Source organism: Cebus imitator, unplaced genomic scaffold, assembly GCF_001604975.1.
Source record: "Cebus imitator isolate Cc_AM_T3 unplaced genomic scaffold, Cebus_imitator-1.0 Scaffold13, whole genome shotgun sequence".
NCBI classification, from domain to species: domain Eukaryota; kingdom Metazoa; phylum Chordata; class Mammalia; order Primates; family Cebidae; genus Cebus; species Cebus imitator.
The window spans coordinates 3361575-3381023 of NW_016107328.1; the positions used below are offsets into that span (position 1 = coordinate 3361575).

A 19449-nucleotide genomic window follows, 5' to 3' on the forward strand; every position below is an offset into this window, starting at 1 on the left:
CATGAATGTTTATTGCAGCACTGTTTACAATAGCAAAGACCTGGAACCAACCCAAATGCCCATCGACGATAGACTGGATAGGGAAAATGTGGCACATATACACCATGGAATATTATGCAGCCATCAAAAACGATGAGTTTGTGTCCTTTGTAGGGACATGGATTAACCTGGAAACCATCATTCTCAGCAAACTGACAGAAGAGCAGAAGATCAAATGCCGCATGTTCTCACTCACAGGCGGGTGTTGAACAATGAGAACACATGGACACAGGGAGGGGAGCACTACACACTGGGGTCAGTTGGGGGGAAATAGGGGAGGGATGGTGGGGGGTGGAGAGTTGGGGAGAGATAGCAAGGGGAGAGATGCCGGATGTAGGTGATGGGGAGGAAGGCGGCAAACCACACTGCCATGTGTGTACCTATGCAACAATCTTGCATGTTCTTCACATGTACCCCCAAACCTAAAATGCAATAAAATAAATGGGAAAAAAAAACAACAAAGGAACAGAGCTTCAGAGGTAGAATATCAAGCACTGAATTCCCGTTGGCAACAAAAGAACAAACTTTCCTTTGGGAAAGAAAAGTGAGACAGTGTTCAGAAGACAGAGCCTCACATAGGGCTTGAGACCTTGGTAAATGGCATCGCTGTTATTTTATTTCTATAATTATTAATAGAATAATAATTCTATTAATTATTATTAATAGAATTATTAATGTTATTAACATAATAATATTAATATAAGTGTTATTAATATAATATATTATATTATAAATATAAAATATATTAATATAATATAATAATTATTATTATTAATAATTCTATTAATTATAGGGCCAGGCTATAGAGAGGGCTATGCCAGAAAGGCCTTCCAGATACCCTTCCTCTTCCTCTCCTTAGCTGGTCTGATCTGAGGGCTTTCCCACATCACTGCATCAGCTTAGCTCCCCACCCCTCCCTGACATGCTGTCCAGTCCCCAAGCCCTGGGTCCCAGAGTGGGTTAAATTGTGACCTGTCCAAAAGACACATCTAAGTCCTAACTCTGTGGATGTGAACTTATCTAGAATTAAGGTCTTTGCACATATAATTAAATTAGGGACCTTGAGATTAGATGGCCCAAATCCAATGACTAGTGTCCTTCTGAGAGAAAGGAGAGGGAAGTTTGATGCACAGAGAAGGCCAGTAAGGACAGAGGAAGGGATCAGAAGGCAGTCAGGAGCTAAGAAACACCACTGGTCACCAGCAGCCACTGGAAGGTAGGAGAGAGGTCTGGGCTGGATCTCCATTCAGAGTCTCGGAGGGGAATGGCCATGGTAACACCTCAGTCCAGGGCCTCTGGTGTCCATAACTAAAAAAGAATATATTTCTGTTGTTTCAAGCCACCCCATTTGTGAAACTTTTAACAGTAGCCACAGACAACTAATAGAGGTCTCATCCACCACCATCCCCCACCCCCATCTGGATACCGCAGGAGAGCCAAACACAGTGAGAATGCAGGGCACTGCCTCCTGGAGCCATGTCTTCTGCCTCCGTCTGAGCACTCAGATCCTGAAGCCTCACTTTGGGTTAAGGGTATCGAGGAAGGACCAGGGCCATGACCTCTGATGTCAGGAACTTGAGAACACTTCCAAACATAGCACGTGATTTTCAACCCACACTGCACTAAAGGGGGAAAAGGGTGTTTGAGGCCAACTCCAACCCTGGGCCATGCCAGGACAGCCCTAAGCATGGGGGAATGGCCCCAACTCCCATAGTCTTGGGAGCATCCATTGTCTACCCAATAACTGTCTCCTCATTCATTGCTGATAACTGCACTCCAGGTCTGTTGGGACAGCAATATGTCCTATCCTGGAGGATAAGTCATGCCTGGTATAATTGGATCACAGAGGCCTTTTCATCCCTCATTGCCAGTGATGGTTTAAAAGGAAGCATATGGCCAGCCGTGGTGGCTCACGCCTGTAATCCCAGCACTTTGGGCCAGGAGATTGAGACCAGCTTGACTCACATAGTGAAACTCTGTTTCTACTAAAAATCCAAAAAAAAAAAAAATTAGTCAAGCATGGTGGTGCGTGCTTGTAATTCCAGCTACTTGGGAGGCTGAAGCAGGAGAATCCTTGAACTCGGGAGGCAGAGGTGGTGGTGAACGGAGATCGTGCCATTGCACTGTGGCATGGGTGGTAAGAGTGAAACTCCATCTCAAAAAAAGAAAAAAAGGGAGCACATGACTTAGTTTTAGTCAAAAAGATATAAGGGGAATTCTGCTGAGAACTTCTGGGAGAAAAAATTTCCTCTGAAAAAAGAAAGAAGCCCTTGGGGGAAAAGCCATTTAGCTCCTTCCCCATTTGTCTCCAGCATGAGATGCTGTTGGGGGTTGTGTGTGATGTCTGGAGCTATGGCAGCTATAATGTGTCAGTGAATTGAAACACCATTCAGGTGCTGAAGATGGCAAAGAGGATGATTGTAAGGACTCTGGGTCCTTGATGATATCATTGAGACACTGACCAATCGACCAACCCTGGGGACCATCTATCTATTGAGTTTCCTTTAGTTAAGGCCTTTTAGTTCAGTACTTAGGTGCATTCACTGAACCATCCTAACAGGGCCTAAAATGCAGGTTGGAGGCTACTCAGGACTTTCAGTGCTATCAGTAGGTTTTGTAGGACACATAACACGGCCCAAGCCTGTAATTTATAGTCCATACAGTGCATGGAAACAGATAAATGGGAAAATCTGAGTCGGACTCTGATCTTTCTCGTCTTCACTGTGTGAATATAGGTATAGTGTAAGTCTTTCTGAGCCTCTCCTTCCACATTTGCAAGCTAGGACAATAATCCCAACCTACAAATCATCTTTAATTTGTTCTGAACTCAAATAAGATGATGGGTGCAAATGCGTTTTATGGCATGCCGTCTAAATGAACAAGACTGTTAACCAGCTCCACTTGCTTTTACTTTGTGTGAAGTGTGTGTCCATGTGTGTGTGAAGAGGGTGGAGAGACGAAGTGTTAACTGGAAGATTTGCCTTCCACGTGTGTCCCTCAGGAGGGCGAACATCGCTTATCTGGGAATCCAATTTGGGGTAATTCTATCTCCTTGCGCCAACTCCCTCTCACATTTAATCAAGTTCCATCAATTCTGCTTCCTCCGGGGCCTGTGACTCTGTTTGTTGCCCCATCTCCATCCTCACGGTCTTGCTTCAGAGTGCATTGCTTCTCGCTGGACCATTGCACCCGTTCCAGTCAGTCTTTTACCTCCACTCTGGAACCTTTGTGAGTTAGTCTTTCCCACCACTCAGGTGGGACTGTGCCACCTGGGGCCTGCTCTTGATGGATCCAATTTTTTGTGCCACTTTTTACCCAGCATTCTCTCCTTCTAGGCTACCAAAGTCCTCGTTTCCCAGCACACAGCACAGGGCCTGGTGCATAACAGATGCTCACAAAGATTTGTTGAATGGAAAGAGCAGCCTGGGTTTCAAACCTTGGAAAGAGGATTAAGATGCAGTTGGTGTTACCCAAGAATTGCCTTGGCTTCACAAATTAGAGTCAGCAATGCTTCACTGCATGCAGATACTTTATTGAAAGTAAGTGGCTATTTTAGAGAAAAACATGCTCATAGCTGGCAGCCGCGGGTGGGGTTTTGGGGGCACTCAGGGGCTGGTCACTTGCTGTAGGGTTCCTGGAGACTTAGGAGGTCTTCTCTTAGCCCAGATCCAGCCGTCAACTCCTCCTCTTCACTCTCTGCCAACTGCCCGCCCTTGGCTCCATCTGAAACAGGTGGGCAAGGAGGGTTGGTCCAAACCAGATTAGGACTTCTCTCTGGTCCCTTCCTTTTGGCCCAAAGAGACCCCAGCCTCCAGTGAGCATTTCCTGTTAATGCCCTTTAGACAGGCACATCCACTGAGGTGTCAGAATCATCCCCTGGCTATAGGGACATGCTAAGGGTATGATGGTACTTGGGTTCACTGTCAGCAGACAGCCACTTGGCCTTGGAAACTAAAAATACAGTTGAAAATCTAAACTATGTGCTGGACAAGATCACGTCCCTGTTTAATGGCCCACTCCCATTTCTCTGCACCTGAAAAACTCCTGGGATTCTAAAATCCACATCCCAGGCATCACCTCTCCTGGGGACCCTTCCCAGAGCCTCCAGGAGTGAGTCCTCCTTCCTCCGGGCTCCCACTCGCCCAGGCACAGCTTCCATCATGGCCTCCGGAAAGTGGAAGGGCATCCCTGGGTTGCGTCACTCACGCCCGTTATTCCAAAGCTTCCCAAGAGCACTGTGTTTACTCTCTATTCCCAGTGCCTTCATTGTGATTTATTTTCTCTCCTTAACATCTCTGCAACAGGAAGAGGTAGAAATGTCCACTTTTCCCCTGGCTAGGATTGCCTCTCCAAGATTTTCCACCTAGCCCTTCAAGGGCTGTGAGGGTGAGGTTCCAAACACTCCCTTCTCTTCCTGTACCAGTGTTCTAGGCTGGAAGCCTTGATGCTGGTTCATCACTCTAACCCCCAAAGACCTTCGCTCCTAGTCACCCCACTGCCCTCTTCCTGTGCCTCTCTTGCTTCTCCTTCCGCCCTACATCAGATCAGGAGACCCTTGGCAATGCAGAGCTTCCCAGACCATGAACACCTCATGGGAAGGGACTGTGCCATTGGCACTGGTGACCCCTGGCTCCAGTGCACACAGCACAGGTCTTGTGCAGAGAGCACAGCAGATGCTGAGATCAAGACCCAGCCCCCTCCCCTTGGTCCCTGTCTATCCCAGGGCTTTGCTACCTGCAGATGCTTTCAGAGACGAGATGTACTTGGACCAGAAGGAGCAATCGGCTTTCTTCAGGCCCTGTCGATTGGGGAGCAGTGCACTGAACTCCTTGTAGTTCTCTCCGTCAGCGCTGGGTACAAAGTCAGGCCAGGGGGTTGCAAATTCAGGCACTTTCCGTGAGAACTCATAAGGGTAGTTGGGATTTCTGGGAAAACGAGAAGAAAGAAATCCCCATGAGGGAAACTTGTCTTTCCTTTCATCACTTGAATCACTTCCCACTTGCCCTTGATATCTGAGGGACAATTCAGGTATCTGTAAGTGTCAGGGCTGCATGTGAACCCCCCGGATCTGGCTTCTGGGGTTGTGATCTTGACTACAGCACCACAAAGCTAGGCCATTTCTGGGAGAGGAAAGGTGTTGAGGTCATGACCTGGTAGCATCACCCAGGGCCTCGTGCTGCCCTTCTGTTTTTGTGAATGTTCAGGAGATCACTGTGCTCTTCTCTTTCCTGATATCCTCAGATCTAGACACCAGAACTAGCCTTTGAAATGTCCTTGTTTGTCAAGGCCTGGGCAGGAGGGTGAATCTGCAGGCCAGCTGCCCTATAAAGGGGACATGGCGCCTGTTCAGATACCGGCTCCTTCCCAAACTTGCTGCCCAGGCCCATCTTCCAGCATGTCCTGCGTGTAGCCCAAATGCCAGCCCTGCAACCACCTGGCGCTTCCCAGACAAGGCGTGTCCTCTCATGACTGCTGCATTTGCGTGGACCTTCTCTCCTGGAAGTGCCTTCCTCCCCTTTGCTTGTCTGAATATTCTACTCATCCCCCAAGGCCCAGCTTACATGTGACATCCCCAGTGAAATATTTTCTAAAACCCTAATTAGAAGAAATGTATTCTTCTGCTCACCTCCCACAACAAACTGCATAAAGCTTTATTTTCTCCTGCTTTGAATTATGGTTCATTTTTATGTTTTCGGACTATTAGTAGCTGGGAACTGGGCCACGACTTCTGCATCTTTTTACCTTTCCAGGGAACCTAGCACAGTCTAGGTAATCCATGCACATTAGCCAGCAGCCAGGTGGGAATAATGACTTGGAAGCTAGTCCAGTGGTGTGAATGGCCCGAGCTGGGGCTGGTGCTGAGGAGCCTGGTTTACGGGCCATGGAGTGAGCATTGTGAACCGGGGAGGGGTAGAGTGGAAAAGCCTGTTATCTGATGATGGTAACAGGAAAAGGAAAGCGCAGGAACCAATTATGTAGGTGGGGATGGGGAGTATGCCTAACTGGACTGGAGTAGAGGCAGGCAGGGAAGAGGAAGAGCCTCGAGGTGAATAAAGGAGGGCCCTGAGCATTTCAACTTGAGCTGAAAACCCATGGCACTGGGATTCCCCTCTATGGAGAGAGAGTGGCTCTCCTCCAAGTGGTTTGCCCTCCAGAGGACATCTGACATGTTTGGTTCTCAAAACTGGGCCGAGATGAGCACCACTGGCATCTGGTGGGCATCTAGTGGCCAGGGATGCTGTGAAACATCCTACAGCGCACAGGACACAGCCAGGACTTACCCAGCTCCCAATGTCAACAGCACTAAGGTTGAGAAACCCTGACCTAGAGTCATGGAATCCAGCTGATATAATCAGAGCTTTTCTTCATGAAGATTAATGTATGCAAAAGCAGTTTTGGCTAGGAGAGGGTGACCGAGACAGGGAGCCCAGTGGCTGGTGACTGTAATGTCTAGGGAGGAAAGGGTGAGTCCATCGATGTAAACTGGGCCTTTGCGCTCTGCTTGAAGGAAGGGGAGGAAGAGCACAGTAACAGCATTCTGGACAAGGCCCACTTACCCTGATCTGATGAAGTGGGAAAAGTACTGCATGATTTTCAGTGACAGGCTCTTCTCCTCCAGAGAAAACTGCCCCTCGTAGGCTGGATAGAAGGGAAGCCCAAAGGCAAACTGAACATCTGCCAGCAACTCCAGGCTGAGAAAACAGAGGAGAAGCAGCAGCAAAAGGTCAAGAAGAAGCCAGCTACTCAAAAACGGAAACAAACCAAAAACCAATATTTCTTCCAAAACAAAAAGCATACAAACCAAAAACCAACCTTCTTTCAAAACCGAGGCCTTCCCTCCTTTACATCATGTTTAAGGGTCCTGTTCAGTGCTCAGTTTAGTGAAGATTTGGCTTGGCCTAAATTTAGTTCAGTGGCCCCTTGGGGACACATCGGTGGCATGTCTGTTGGCTGAAGTGAGACCAATGCCTAACACTTCACTCTCTAGAAATAAATGCCTGTGAGAAACTTCCCAACACAATGAGTTTTTGATCATATTCTAACCATGATACTTATGGTATCACTGGATACTGGTGTTCATCTAGTCACTGAAAAAGCAATCATGAAAGTAGCTTGTATTTGAGCCCATTCTCTGCACTAGCTCTTTTGCATATACAATCCACACTCTCACAACTCTTCAAGGATGACATTTATCCATGGAGCCCATCCCAGCACAGTGGCTGGCAAATAGGAGTTGTTCAATAAATACATGCTAGTCTGGACTGAATATCTAGGAAGCAGAAGCCAGGTGAGAATGATGACTCAGAAGTCAGTCCAGTGGTGTGAATGGCGTGAGCTGGAGCTGGTGCTGAGGAGCTTGGTTCACGGGCCATGGAGGGAGCATTGTGAACTGGGGAGTGTGCTAGAGTGAAGAGCCAGAAAGGATTTCACCACTGCATAGCAAAGAATTTGTCTTTGCCCAAAGAGAGGTCTGGACTTTGCCCTTGGCTTCTGGAAGGTGAGTCATACTTGCTAGGAGTAGGGCAGAGGCTGGCCACACTGGAATGTAGGGTGGACATGGACCTACCCGACAGTCTTAGGTGGGGACTGGCCATGCCAAAAAGAACAACCATGTGATTTAGTGTGGGAGCTTTGGGTCACATGGTATCAGACAACCTGTAAACTGAGAGTAATCTCATGGTAATTGATCAGTCAATCAATCTGCCTATGTAATGGAACTCCAGTAAAGCTTTGAATACCAATGCTGGGTGAGCCTCAGCGCAGAGAGTAATGCATCCCAACTCCACAGGGAGGGGACAATGGAGCTTCATACTTGGAACCCTCCTGGGCTCTGTGCCTCTCTTCCATTGGCCGATCTTAATCAGTGTCCTTTCCCTGTAATAAATCATTGTGGTGAGTGTCATAGCTCTTAGTGAATTCTGAGTCCTTCCAGTGAATTATCCAGCCTGAGAGTGGTTTGGGAAATCCCTGCATTTTCAGCTGGTATCAGAGTGGTCTTGTGTGGAGACCATGCCCGCTAACTTTGTCACTGGCCCCATCTTATTACAAAAGCCAGCCTCTAATTTTACAGACCAGGAAAATTAGATCTCTTACAGTTTCCTGACTTGCCCAGAGACACAGAGTAAGTGAACAGCAGAGTCAGATCAAAGCTGAAGTTTCCAGAACACATGATGTTAACAAAAAGCATTAGGGCCTAGGGGCGCTCCCATGCCTGGGTCCTGGCTCCTCCACCTTCAAGCTGAGTGACATCTGACAAATTACTTGGCCTCCTTGATTTCCTACTTTCTCATCTGTGAAATGGGTATGTAACTCCTGTATCAGTTTGTTTTCACACTGCTATAAAGACATACCCGAGACTGGGTAATTTATAAAGGAAAGAGGTTTAATTGACTTATAATAACACACGGCTGGGGAGGCCTCAGGAAACTTACGATCATGGCAGAAGGTGAAGGGGAAGCAAGCACCTTCTTCACAAAGCAGCAGGAGAAAGAAGAGAGCAGGGAAATCACCACTTCTAAAACCATCAGATCTCATGAGAACTCACTCAGTATCACTGGAACATCATGGAGAAAACTGTTCTCATGACCCAATCACCTCCCACTGACTCCCTCCCTGTAATTGTAACTCTGTGGATTACATTTTGAGATGAGATTTGAGTGGGGACACAGAGCCAAGCCATATAAACTCCCTACCTCATAGTGCTGCTGTGAAGATCAAAATAAGATGGTGTTGGAGTAGCTATTTAAAAGGGAAATAAAATGTGGTCCAGTTCTTTCTCACTTCATTGGTTCACCTCTTGATGCAATCAACTGTCTTTATGTTCCTGGAAGCATCTCTGACCCAGCAGTTCTCATCCCTGCTGGTATAATGGGCAGAGGTAGCCAGCAGACAGATGTTCTGGGAAATGACTAGACTGCAGTGGCTCCCAGATAAAAGCAATTTGTGTGGAGGTGCAATTCTATGAAGTGCAATGATTTGTGGATAGACAGTCTAACTCTGGCTAAGACTCAGAGAGATTCCTTGCGATTATCCAAGAGACTGGGAAAAGGGACCCTCTAGCTTAGGGCTTTGAAGGGGAACACTTCAAGTGAAGAAGGCACCTTCTTGTTGCCCCCATTCTTCTCAAGCTGGGGACTGTGGTGACAGCTGAGGTTCAGGGGTCCTTCCCTAACTCTGAGGCCTCAGGATTTGAGAGCCAGTATTCCTACTCTGGCCAGAAGATGATTGGTCACCAGGCATACATGTGACTGGCAGCAGGGTATAGAAAAACAAACATAAACTCATCACTCAGATGAGATTCAGCTCTGAAACTTACAGCTTCTGTAACTTTGTACGCATCCTTTGACTTTTCCATACATCTGCTTCCTCTTCATAAAATATCGATAGCATAAGCTATTGCACGTTGAAGGCCTATCTAAAAGAAGTGTTTTTTTTTTCCTTTTCTTTCTTTCTTTTTTCTTTTTTGAGACAGAGTCTTCCTCTGTCACCCAGGCTGGAGTACAGTGACACAATCTTGGCTCACTACAACCTCTGCCTCCTGGGTTCAAACTATTCTCCTGCCTCAGCCTCCCAAGTAGTTAGGATTACAGGCATGCTCCACCATGCCTAGCTAATTTTTGTGTTTTTAGTAGAGACGGGGTTTCACCATGTTGGCCAGGATGGTCTCAATCTCTTGACCTCTTGATCCACCCGCCTTGGCCTCCCAAAGTGCTGGGATTATAGGCGTGAACCACTGCGCCCAGCCAAAAGAAGTGTTTTTACAAATGCCTGCTATTATTATGATTAGGTTATTTGTCAGTATTGGGCCACTGCACTGGAAGTCATCATAGAAGGAGTATGCAGCCATGTAGGACATACAGCATGACTAGGAAGAGGAGAACAACAGTCACCAAGTGCGGCATCTCTTTACAATTTTCTCAAGTATCCAGGGCCTTCTTATAGAAGGAAGAAACTTTCCTATTGATTGAGAGGGGAGCAGGAAGTAGTGAGTGTCATTGAGATTTGTAGGCTCCTGGGACCCAAAGAGCTAAGTCCCTTGTGCAATGTCAGAAGTAACTGTGAGAAGCTCAGGAAAGAGCCTCAGATTCCGTGGTGGCCAAGGTGACCCGTTTTGCAGCCAGCTCCACCCAATATCTGCTCATAGCCCCCAATTCCAGGGCACCTGTGCTGTGCCAGGCAATGTGGTAGATCTTTGGCAGCTGTGATTACCAACAATCAAGGGCTGCCGGAGAAGTGAATGTTACCATTCACTTACTTTCCAGGTGATAGCTGAAGGCTCAGACAGAGAAAGGGACAGGCCCGAGATACAGGAGAGCCAGAGCTCAAACCCACAACTCCCAGGCCCCGAATCCCCGGCTCTGTGGAGTCTACCTATGCACCGGGGACTGAGGACCCCTTAAAAGTGTTCGTGATGTAAGTTGTTAGGAAAAGGATCACAAAACAAAAAATACCAGGCAAAGAGAAGTTGTCATTACATTGACAATAAAAATAATCTCTCACATAAACTCAAAGTTGGTAATTTTCAAATGTTTTTCACCCTTGCCGTTGCATCCACCGTGTGAATAGGTATTACTCCTTTCAACCCTGGAGGAAACTTGGGCTCAAAGAGGCCATTTTCTTACCGAGGCCCCGTAACTGTTTAGTGGTGACGCCGGGACTGAAGCCTCGGTCTGCAGATCTGTGGTCTGCGGTCCCCTTGTGTCTTGCACAGGTTTCTCACGGCCTCATTGCCCTCTTGTTGAAGCTGTCATTTCTCAATCACCACACTCCCTCTGCGGTGGCTACAGAGTAGCCAGGAGGCCCAGGGTTAACAGGGCCCCTTCCTCTTTCTTCCTCCAGTAATGTCTGGCCAGCTTTCTTCCCGCTGGGGCTTAGTCCTCCTCCTCACAATGCGATGGAAGGTGAAACTCCTGCTTCTCAGGAGGCCCTTCTGGAAAACTGGCTGTGTTAGTTCTCCATTGCTCCCCTAAGAAATGACCACAAACTCAGTGGCTTAAAACAACACAAATGACTCTCTGATAGTGTCTGGAGTTCAGAAATCTAGGATGGCTGTTAGTGGACTAAAATCAAAAGGTGCATGGGCTGCGTTCCTTCCGAAAGCTCTGGGGAGAATTCTTCTCTTGACCATTCAGGTTTGTGGCAGAATTCAGTTTCTTGAGACAGAGGACCCAGGTCCCCGTTTTCTTGCTGGCTACAAACTGAGGGCCTTTCCCAGCGACTAGAGGCTGCCGATCAGAACCTTCCTTCATCCTCAGAGTGGCCACGTCCTTCTCATGCTCCATCTCTTTGGAGCACTCCCCTGCTTAGGTGACTAAATCAACCCTACCAGGATAACCTCCCATCTCAAGGTCTTGAACCTTAATCACACCTGCTAAGTTTCTTTGCCATGGAAGGTAACATATTCACAGGTTTCAGTGTGTAGGACTTGGACATTTTGGGAGGCATAACTGCTACCACAACAGGCTGGTCTACTGTTTCCTCCAGAGAAAGCTGCATTCCAAATGATCTAGTGAACAGAAATCAACTTGCAAGGCCAGAGTGCTCTGTGGAAACCCCAGCCCAGTCACTGACGATTGTGCAATCTTCAACAAGCTGTCTAATGTCTCTGGGCTGCAGTGTCCTCCTCTGAAAAATGGTGACACAATTATGCTTATCTCAGACACTAAACATTTACTAACAAAATATTTTTCATCTCTCTGATCCAGTTTCTGGCTCATATACCTATTTCCTTTCTGATTACCTAAGAGAGACATCTGGAAGCTTAAGAGTGGGGGTTCGTAACTCGCAGGGAGTTGGGGAGGTCCCATTGTAGGGTTTTGGAGTTCCACAAGGTCCCTAAAATTACATGTAAAATGTTGTGAAGTGTATAGGTGCGTCTTTCCTGAGGGACATTTCATATCCTCCATCACATTCTCAAGAAAGTCATGTGCTGATAAATGTTTAATAATCAGCTGGGTGTGGTGGCTCATGGGTATAATCCCAGGACTTTGGGAGGCCAAAGCAGGTGGATCACTTGAACTCAGGAATTCAAGACCAGCCTGAGCAACAATGGCAAGACCCCATCGCTACAAAAAATACAAAAATTAGCTGGGCATGATGCCGTGTGCCTATAGTCCCAGCTACTTGGGAGGCTGAGGCAGGAGGAATCACTCGAGCCCAAGAGGTCGAGGCTGCAGTGAGCCATGATTGCACCACTGCACTCCAGCCTGGGTGACAAAGTGATACCTTATCTCAAAAAGAGAAAAAAGTTTAATCATCGACTCTCTGGGGAAAAGGAAATCCTATTTGTAGTATTTGCCAGTTTTTACAGTGTAAATACTGCCACCTTAGCCAATTTCAAAGTGATATCATTGAGCATGGCACTGGGAAGCAATGTATACCGCCGGCTTTCAGGAACTTACATGAGCCAGCTCAAGGCCACCACTGTCTGTGACGTTGGAAATGCCACAGAACACTGCTTTGGGGGAAAGGCCTGGCATTCCAGCCCATCCCATCTGTTTAATTTGAGAGCCTGTTGTGTATGAGGATTTCTGCTTTGCTTTTTCCTTAGCAGAGCTGATCTCTATCAGGATGCAGGAGTTATTTTGAGCAGTTTAAGGGACATCTGGAGGAGGCACACACAGTGGAGCCTCTGAAGAGGAGATCTGGGATTAGCGGACTAAGCCCTTAGTGAACCCGGGGACTGGCTGGGGGTTCCAGGATCCTCTGGAGGAAGAAAAGGGGATTTGGATGCAGCTGCAGAAGGGGACCCGGAAGAACACCCCAGGGTCTGACAAGGTAAAGGGAGAGACTCAACTGAGTGCCCCGGTGCTCGCAGACTGGGGGCAGGCAGTTCATGTGTGCTGATGTGGCTTCTTTGCTCTGTGCTGTTCTGATCACTGATAAATCAGAGGCCCAAACCTGTGGCAGCTGTGTCAATGTACGATCAGGCTGGCTGCATTTAGCTTTCACTCGTCATCTGCTGTTTTTGGTCATCACACTGCAGCGGAACTTGCCCCTCACCTGACAGCTGCTCATCCTATGTCCAGACCACAGCTGAATCTTCTCCTTCTCTCAGGGAGGGGCAGACTTGGGGCCTGGGAATGTTATGTGCCCAAGCTGGGCAAGCTGGGTTCGAGTCCTACTTCCACCGCTAAGTCTCTGAAGCTTGATTTTCCTGTCAGGTCTGATTATCCCCATTCAGCCGCCCATCTGGTATCAGTGGATGCTCATAGATCAAGTAGGTATAAATTCCTTTAAAACTATAAGTTGCCATCCCAGGAAGAGTTAAGGTTGTGATGTTGATAAAATTACATTTAACCAGACTGTGCAAAGAACTGACCGGCCACGGAGCTCTGCGGATGACTGTGTGTGTGTGTGTGCGCGTGTGTGTCAGGACTAAGACCCTCCTCCGCCCACAGTTGCTGAACGCCTACTGTGCGCTGTCCTCTGGGTAGATGCCAAGGCTCAAAAGGTGGCCATTCTGCTGAGGAGCTCGCATTCTAACAGGAAAGTGAGATAAACCACTGCTTTTCAAAAATAAAATGTTGTGAGTTGTATGATAGGTAGGTATCTATCAAGTGATAGAATTATTTACCAAGTACCATAAGAAGAGAGAGAAATGAAATACTGTTTATTCCAGGCAAGAATATGGAGAGGAGTTTACGGAAAGCAAGAGGGAGGAAGCCGCGGTGGACCTGTGTCTGGACGGATGAGCAGGGCTAGTGAGTGGAGGAGGCGAGGAAGGGCACGTGGGGAGCGACTCAGCACTTGTGCTGTCACGGAGTGGGTTCTGTGCTCCGTATGGAGCAAGGAATGACAAGGGGTGTGACTGAGCACAAGGAGGGCGAGGGCACGTGGGGGCTGGCGCATGCGGCAGGGAACGGTCCTCAGGGCGCTGGGTCTCACAGGTCCTGCTGAGAAGCTCAATTGGAACTTTTTCTAGTCCAGAAAAATCCCGAGTCTGAACACCACTAAATTACATGCTTGTTAAGGTCTACTGGGCTCTAATTCTTTGAAAGGTGTGACAGCCTAGAACAGAAGAATTGAGGATCATGTTTTAAAAGGGCTGGGAACCCTAGAAGTTTCTTAGCAAATGAGTTGTAAGTTGCATTTCTTTTAGAAGGATGACTAGAGGTGTGTGGGAAAAAAAGGCTAGAACTGAGAAATCCTAGGGTCACTGCAACTGTCCAGGAAAGACAGAATCTTTTCACAAAATGTCCCCAAGCTTACCCGTCAGCCACGCTGCTCATCATTAATCCTGCTGGTGCTGCTGAGGACCTGCAGGGAGGCTGAGCTTGCATCCCAGCAAACCAAAAGCCGCATGGCAGAGATTATCCATTGCACAAGTTCCTGACTTGAGCTCAGCTTCCAGGATCAGCAGCCATAATCCATAACGGTTTGGGCTTACCAGGGAACAGGATGATGGAGGCAGTGTCTCCAGAGAGATGTACGTGACAGTGCATTCGGCTGGGGAGGTGGGCTGAGCCTGGGTTCCCCTTATAATGAAGTGAGGGTGTGAGGGGGATCTTTCTTGACAGAGATAAGACACTGTTTTGCATGGCAGAAGCTGTGCTGCTGATGAAGGGGCTTGTGCTGGAGAAAAGGTCCATTGCATTCCAGCCCATCTGAATGGACTGATTTGAAAGCCTGTGCTTGCAGGTATTTCAGGCCCTGCTGTTCTGTTCTGTCTGCAGGAAGTCTGTTGACTTCATCCTCATAAAATATACTCCCTTTCTTATCCTCAGCCAGCATCTCTTGATAGCTTTCTCCAAAGGAAATCAGGGAACAGGGAGGAATGAAACTCCCTTTGCTTTCCTGGCTTTTTTTTTTTTTCTTTGAGAAGTGGCGGAAGTGTTAAATAACTTATGATTAGAAGCTTATAAATATGCCTCTTGTTGGGCAAATCTAATACGAGAAAGTTCAGATTCTGCCTATGAATTAATCAAGAAGTATTTATTTGCTTTACAAATGGCTTGCGTTTTACAAGAGAAATTGCTATGTAACCCTTTAAAAATAAGCTCCCTAATGCACGCTCAATAGTGCAGTCCTACTCCCAGCCCCAAAGGAGGTGTCTGTAGTAGTTTCCTAACTTTCTAAAGCTCAGCAGAGCTGGATGATGTATTATTTCACGTAGAGTCAAAGTTTTCAACTAACCTGCTAGATTAACCTGAAAATGTTATTCTCTCTATAAAGTATGATAACTGTTGCCCAGAAAAAAAATGAACTTTCCAAGCCCCAAACTTTCATTCTGTGTTGTGTGCTTACCAAGACCCAACTGTCCAAGTCACTGTGATTTTATGTGTAATTGAATTTCTTGAATACCATGCAGATACCCCACTTTCATGGACCCCAGACTGTCAATCATAAATCATGTACTATGTTTATGGTTTTGCAAGAAGTTTAAAGGCAGAATTCTAAACAGCATTTTCCGGTTTAACCCTCTGACTCTGCACCAAAAGTACGGCCAGGGGATGCAGATTGACATGTTTAAAGTTAAAATAAAATGTTTAAGGCATCACACCCACCTTATTTGTTTTTCACAAGTTCTCTTTTTTGGGTTTTCTGACTAACTGACCACCACATTGGATAACAAGGTTGATATTCTACACTCTATTATTTTTTTAAAAGACACATGATGTTTCAGTGAGTCGTTCTGGATATGACTGAAAAGACCACTGCTCATTACATACATTTTCTTAAAAATCTGCAATGCCCTCTCAACACACTCAGATAAAATACTATCTCTCCACTAGCCACAGCTTACAAACTCCTATGTGAACTACAAGACCCATTTTTCCCCATGCATCTTCAACCACTTTCCTCCTCCTCAACAGACTCCAATTCAAGTGCCACAATTCAAGTGTCATAGCTCACACTCAGCCTCATGATGAATTTCTATTCATCATGATGGAAACTACGAACTCCAAAGCTGGCCCAGACCCCAGGCGTCTTAAGATGAGAGGATTTCACGTCCTCTCTGAAGTGGCTACAGCTCCTCATGCAATGCGTGGTACCAGAAACCACTTCAGTTGTGGCTGCTTTCTTCCTAGGATCTGTTGATCTCCGATTTGGATCCTTCCAGCATAATACACGAAGCAGCATTAGTAACACTCCAGCTCCCTGGCCTTCTTTATCCTCAAATATGCCAAGCCCTTTCCCACCTTAGGGCCTTGGCCTTTGATGATCCTTCTTTTGGGATTTCTCACTTCTACGTGAGGATCACACACCTTCTTATTTCTCAGTTCTCAGCTCAAATGTCACCTTTACAGAAAGTTCTTTTCTTACTACTGACCATGGCACCCTACTGGACCTCCTTCCTAGTGCTGCTATCGGAACACATGCTGCATATTGATGTGTGTATTGTCTATTTTTTTTTTTTTTTTTTTGAGAATTTCACTCTTGTCGTCCAGGCTGAAGTGCAATGGTGTGATCTAGGTTCACCACAACCTTCGTCTCTGGGGTTTAAGGGATTCTCTTGCCTCACCCTCCCGAGTAGCCGGGATTACAAACGTACCACCACGCCCGGCTAATGTTGTATTTTTAGTAGAGACAGGGTTTCTCCATGTTGGTCAGGCTGATCTGGAACTCTTGACCTCAGGTGATCTGCCCGCCTCAGCCTCCCAAAGAGCTGTGATTACAGGTATGAGCCACTGCACCCAGCCATCTGTTCTTTATACACTATTCCTAGACGCCCATCAGCCCTGCCTGCAACTACAGTCTTAGTCCCAAGAAGGCAGCTCTTCTCTGCCTTGCAGGTTTCTTATCTCTAGGACCTGGAAAGGGATCTGCAGCATTGAAGGCATTAGGTAAATATCTGTCAAATCAACGCTGAAGAAGATACATGCTGCAAACCCTATTATGTCAAGGAGTTGGAGTGAGCAGTTTCAGAAAACGATTTATTTTCATCCACACTGGGAAATAATTCCACAGGATGTAGCCAGGCTGATGGATCCAGTTCAATAATATATCCACTTAATATTTCCTTTGGTGTGTTAATTCCAACAAACTTGCCAAGACAGTCAACTAAAAAGATAATATTTTGAATCTGGAATGTTTTAACAGGCCTTTAGCCTCTGGAATGCACAGTAATGTCTAGAATGCAAATGGAGTGGTGTACAAAATGCCTTGAGTCTAGAATTTACAGCTTTGTTTTCCAGGGCTGAGACAACTTATAAAGGAGGAACATTATTGCTTCTTTAGTCATTTTGAATGTTTTGGGTTTTGTTTTCTCTCTCCGAGGCTTAGTTTTACTAAAAGAAAAATAACCCTATCTACCTAACACTGAACATGTGCAATGAGCCAGATGTTTAATATACATCCTCTTGAATATCCATACTCTAAAGTAGATATGGCTATACCTCTTTTATAGGTGAGGAAATTGAGGTAAAGGGGTTTGTTTAAATGCAAACAGCTCACAAATGGTAGATGTGGGATTAAAACTCTAGTGGATTTACTCTCAAAGGATGTGCTGTTACACTATATTGGGCTGCCTCTGCCAAAATGAAAGACCAGTCCACCATCCTCCGTGGAGCCTGAGTAGACAGCTAATCCCAAGAGCCATACCCCAGCCCCCACTCCTCCATTCAAAGGAAAGTCAAAGGTGGTCTTGTTGAAACGTCTTCCACACCACTGAGATGTAGGAATGACATCCCAGCACCCTGGAGGCCGAGGCCTTCAGAAGAAAGACCCAGAGGCAGCACACTATTCAAATGCCCTAGCACACCCTCCGCCTCATGATGAACTGCCACAGAAACCATGAACTCCACAGCTTGCCCAGCCCCCAGGCATCTTAAAATGAGAGGCTTCCATGTCCACTCTGAAGTGGCTACAGCTCCTCAGGCAATGTCTGGTACCAGAAACCACTCCAGTTGTGGTTGCTTTCTTCCAAGGACCTGTCAAGCTCCAATGTAGATCCTTCCAGCATAAGACACGAAGCAGCATTCGTAATGTTCACCAAACAAGTGTTCACTCTCTGCCAGGCAGTTAGGCCCAGAAGCGAGGCTGTCCGTGTGTCTTCTTTAATCCTGACATATTTCATAGTGGGCATAAGTACTGTCAGCTCCACTGCCCAGATGAGGAAACCGATGCTTAAAGAGGCATACAGAAAGGGGCAGAGCCCTCGAAAGACAGGGGACAGCAGAGAACAAACCAGTGTCCTCTACCACAGTTGCAGGGGCCCAGAGCACGCTGGGGGTGGGGTCCCCAAACCAGGCCACAGGGTCTGAGTTCTATGCTCATAAGCAGCAGAGGAAACAGATGGGGCTCCTCCTGGGACTGATGCCCACACCTTCAAGGCCAGTATTTCCTTTGAAAGGGGCTGTTTATAGAGGAGGACATCACTGGCAAGTCAGAGAGATAAAAATGCTGGAGATTGGCGGGGAGGGAAGGGTCCTAGCAAAATATGCAGGTGATGCCTTGGGAGGTACCTGGGCAAGTGACAGGAGGCATTAGAGAGAATGTCTAGGGCCTCAGACCTGGGAGAAGGCAGCTGGCCAGAGTCCCTCTGTGTGTGAACCTGGAGACCTGTTGGCCTTCTAGGTCACCTTTGTGACAAAGAAGGACTGAAGCCGCCCCTCTGGTTCTGTGGCACTCTATCTGCTTGTGGAGGCTCCATGGGGCCACGGAGAGTATCCTGGCGGGGGGACACCCTGCACTGATCCAGGGCTAGTATCTGGGAGAGGGGTTGCTACCTCCTTTCTGGTGCCATTAGTAATAACTTCAGTTCTAACAGATCCCAGCAGTGGTTCTCAGTCAGCAAGAATTATGTCCCAGGGAACATCTGACAATGTCTGGAGGCATTTGTGGTTGGCACAGCCTAGGGACTGGAGCTGCTGGCATCAGGTGAGCAGAAGCCAGGGGTGCTGCTAAACATCCGTCAATGCACAGCACAGCCTCCCACAGTAAATGGTCATCTGGCCCTGAATGTCAACAGTGCCGCCATGAAGAAGGCCTGGATTACAGGCCCCGCTGGAAATTCCACTTCCTAAATCAGAAGGCTCTAGAGACAGACCATGGGAGAAACTGGCTCAACGTTTCCCCAGTGAGCAGAGATGAACAGCAGAAAGCTGGTGAGTTTTTTCTCTCACCAGTAGCCTTGGAAATCAAAGCTGCCAGGTAATGCACACACAGACACATGCATATGCTCACACACACACATGCATATGCTCACACACAGACATATTCAGACACACAACCCAGATTTGGCTCTGGGCTAAACACCATGCAGGCACTGTCCCCCAAAACCTCCTACTGCCCTAAAGAACAGGGCCTGTCACTCTCTCCAGATATAGGTGAGGCTACATGGAGGCTCAGAGACGGTATGCGACTTGCCCAAGGCCACAAAGCTAGGAAGTGGACTTGGTCGTTGTAGGCACTCAATAGGATTTAGGGTGAAGTGGGTGCAATTGAAAGAAAGCTGGAGAGAGGGCA

The 19449-nt window shown here is 47.2% G+C and overlaps 1 protein-coding gene across 1 annotated transcript in view; it reads right to left on the bottom strand.

The window, feature by feature from the left end:
• Positions 1-3550: 3550 nt before the first annotated feature.
• LOC108283625 (thyroglobulin) overlaps positions 3551-19449 on the bottom strand; it is a 180776-nt gene continuing 164877 nt past the window's right edge. Inside the window, exons 20-22 of the mRNA XM_037728416.1 lie at positions 6597-6731; positions 4774-4964; positions 3551-3762 (exon numbers count right to left, since the gene is read on the bottom strand). Coding sequence (XP_037584344.1) covers positions 3656-3762; positions 4774-4964; positions 6597-6731 — 433 coding nt within the window. The 3' untranslated portion in view covers positions 3551-3655. The remainder of the gene's footprint in view (positions 3763-4773; positions 4965-6596; positions 6732-19449) is intronic.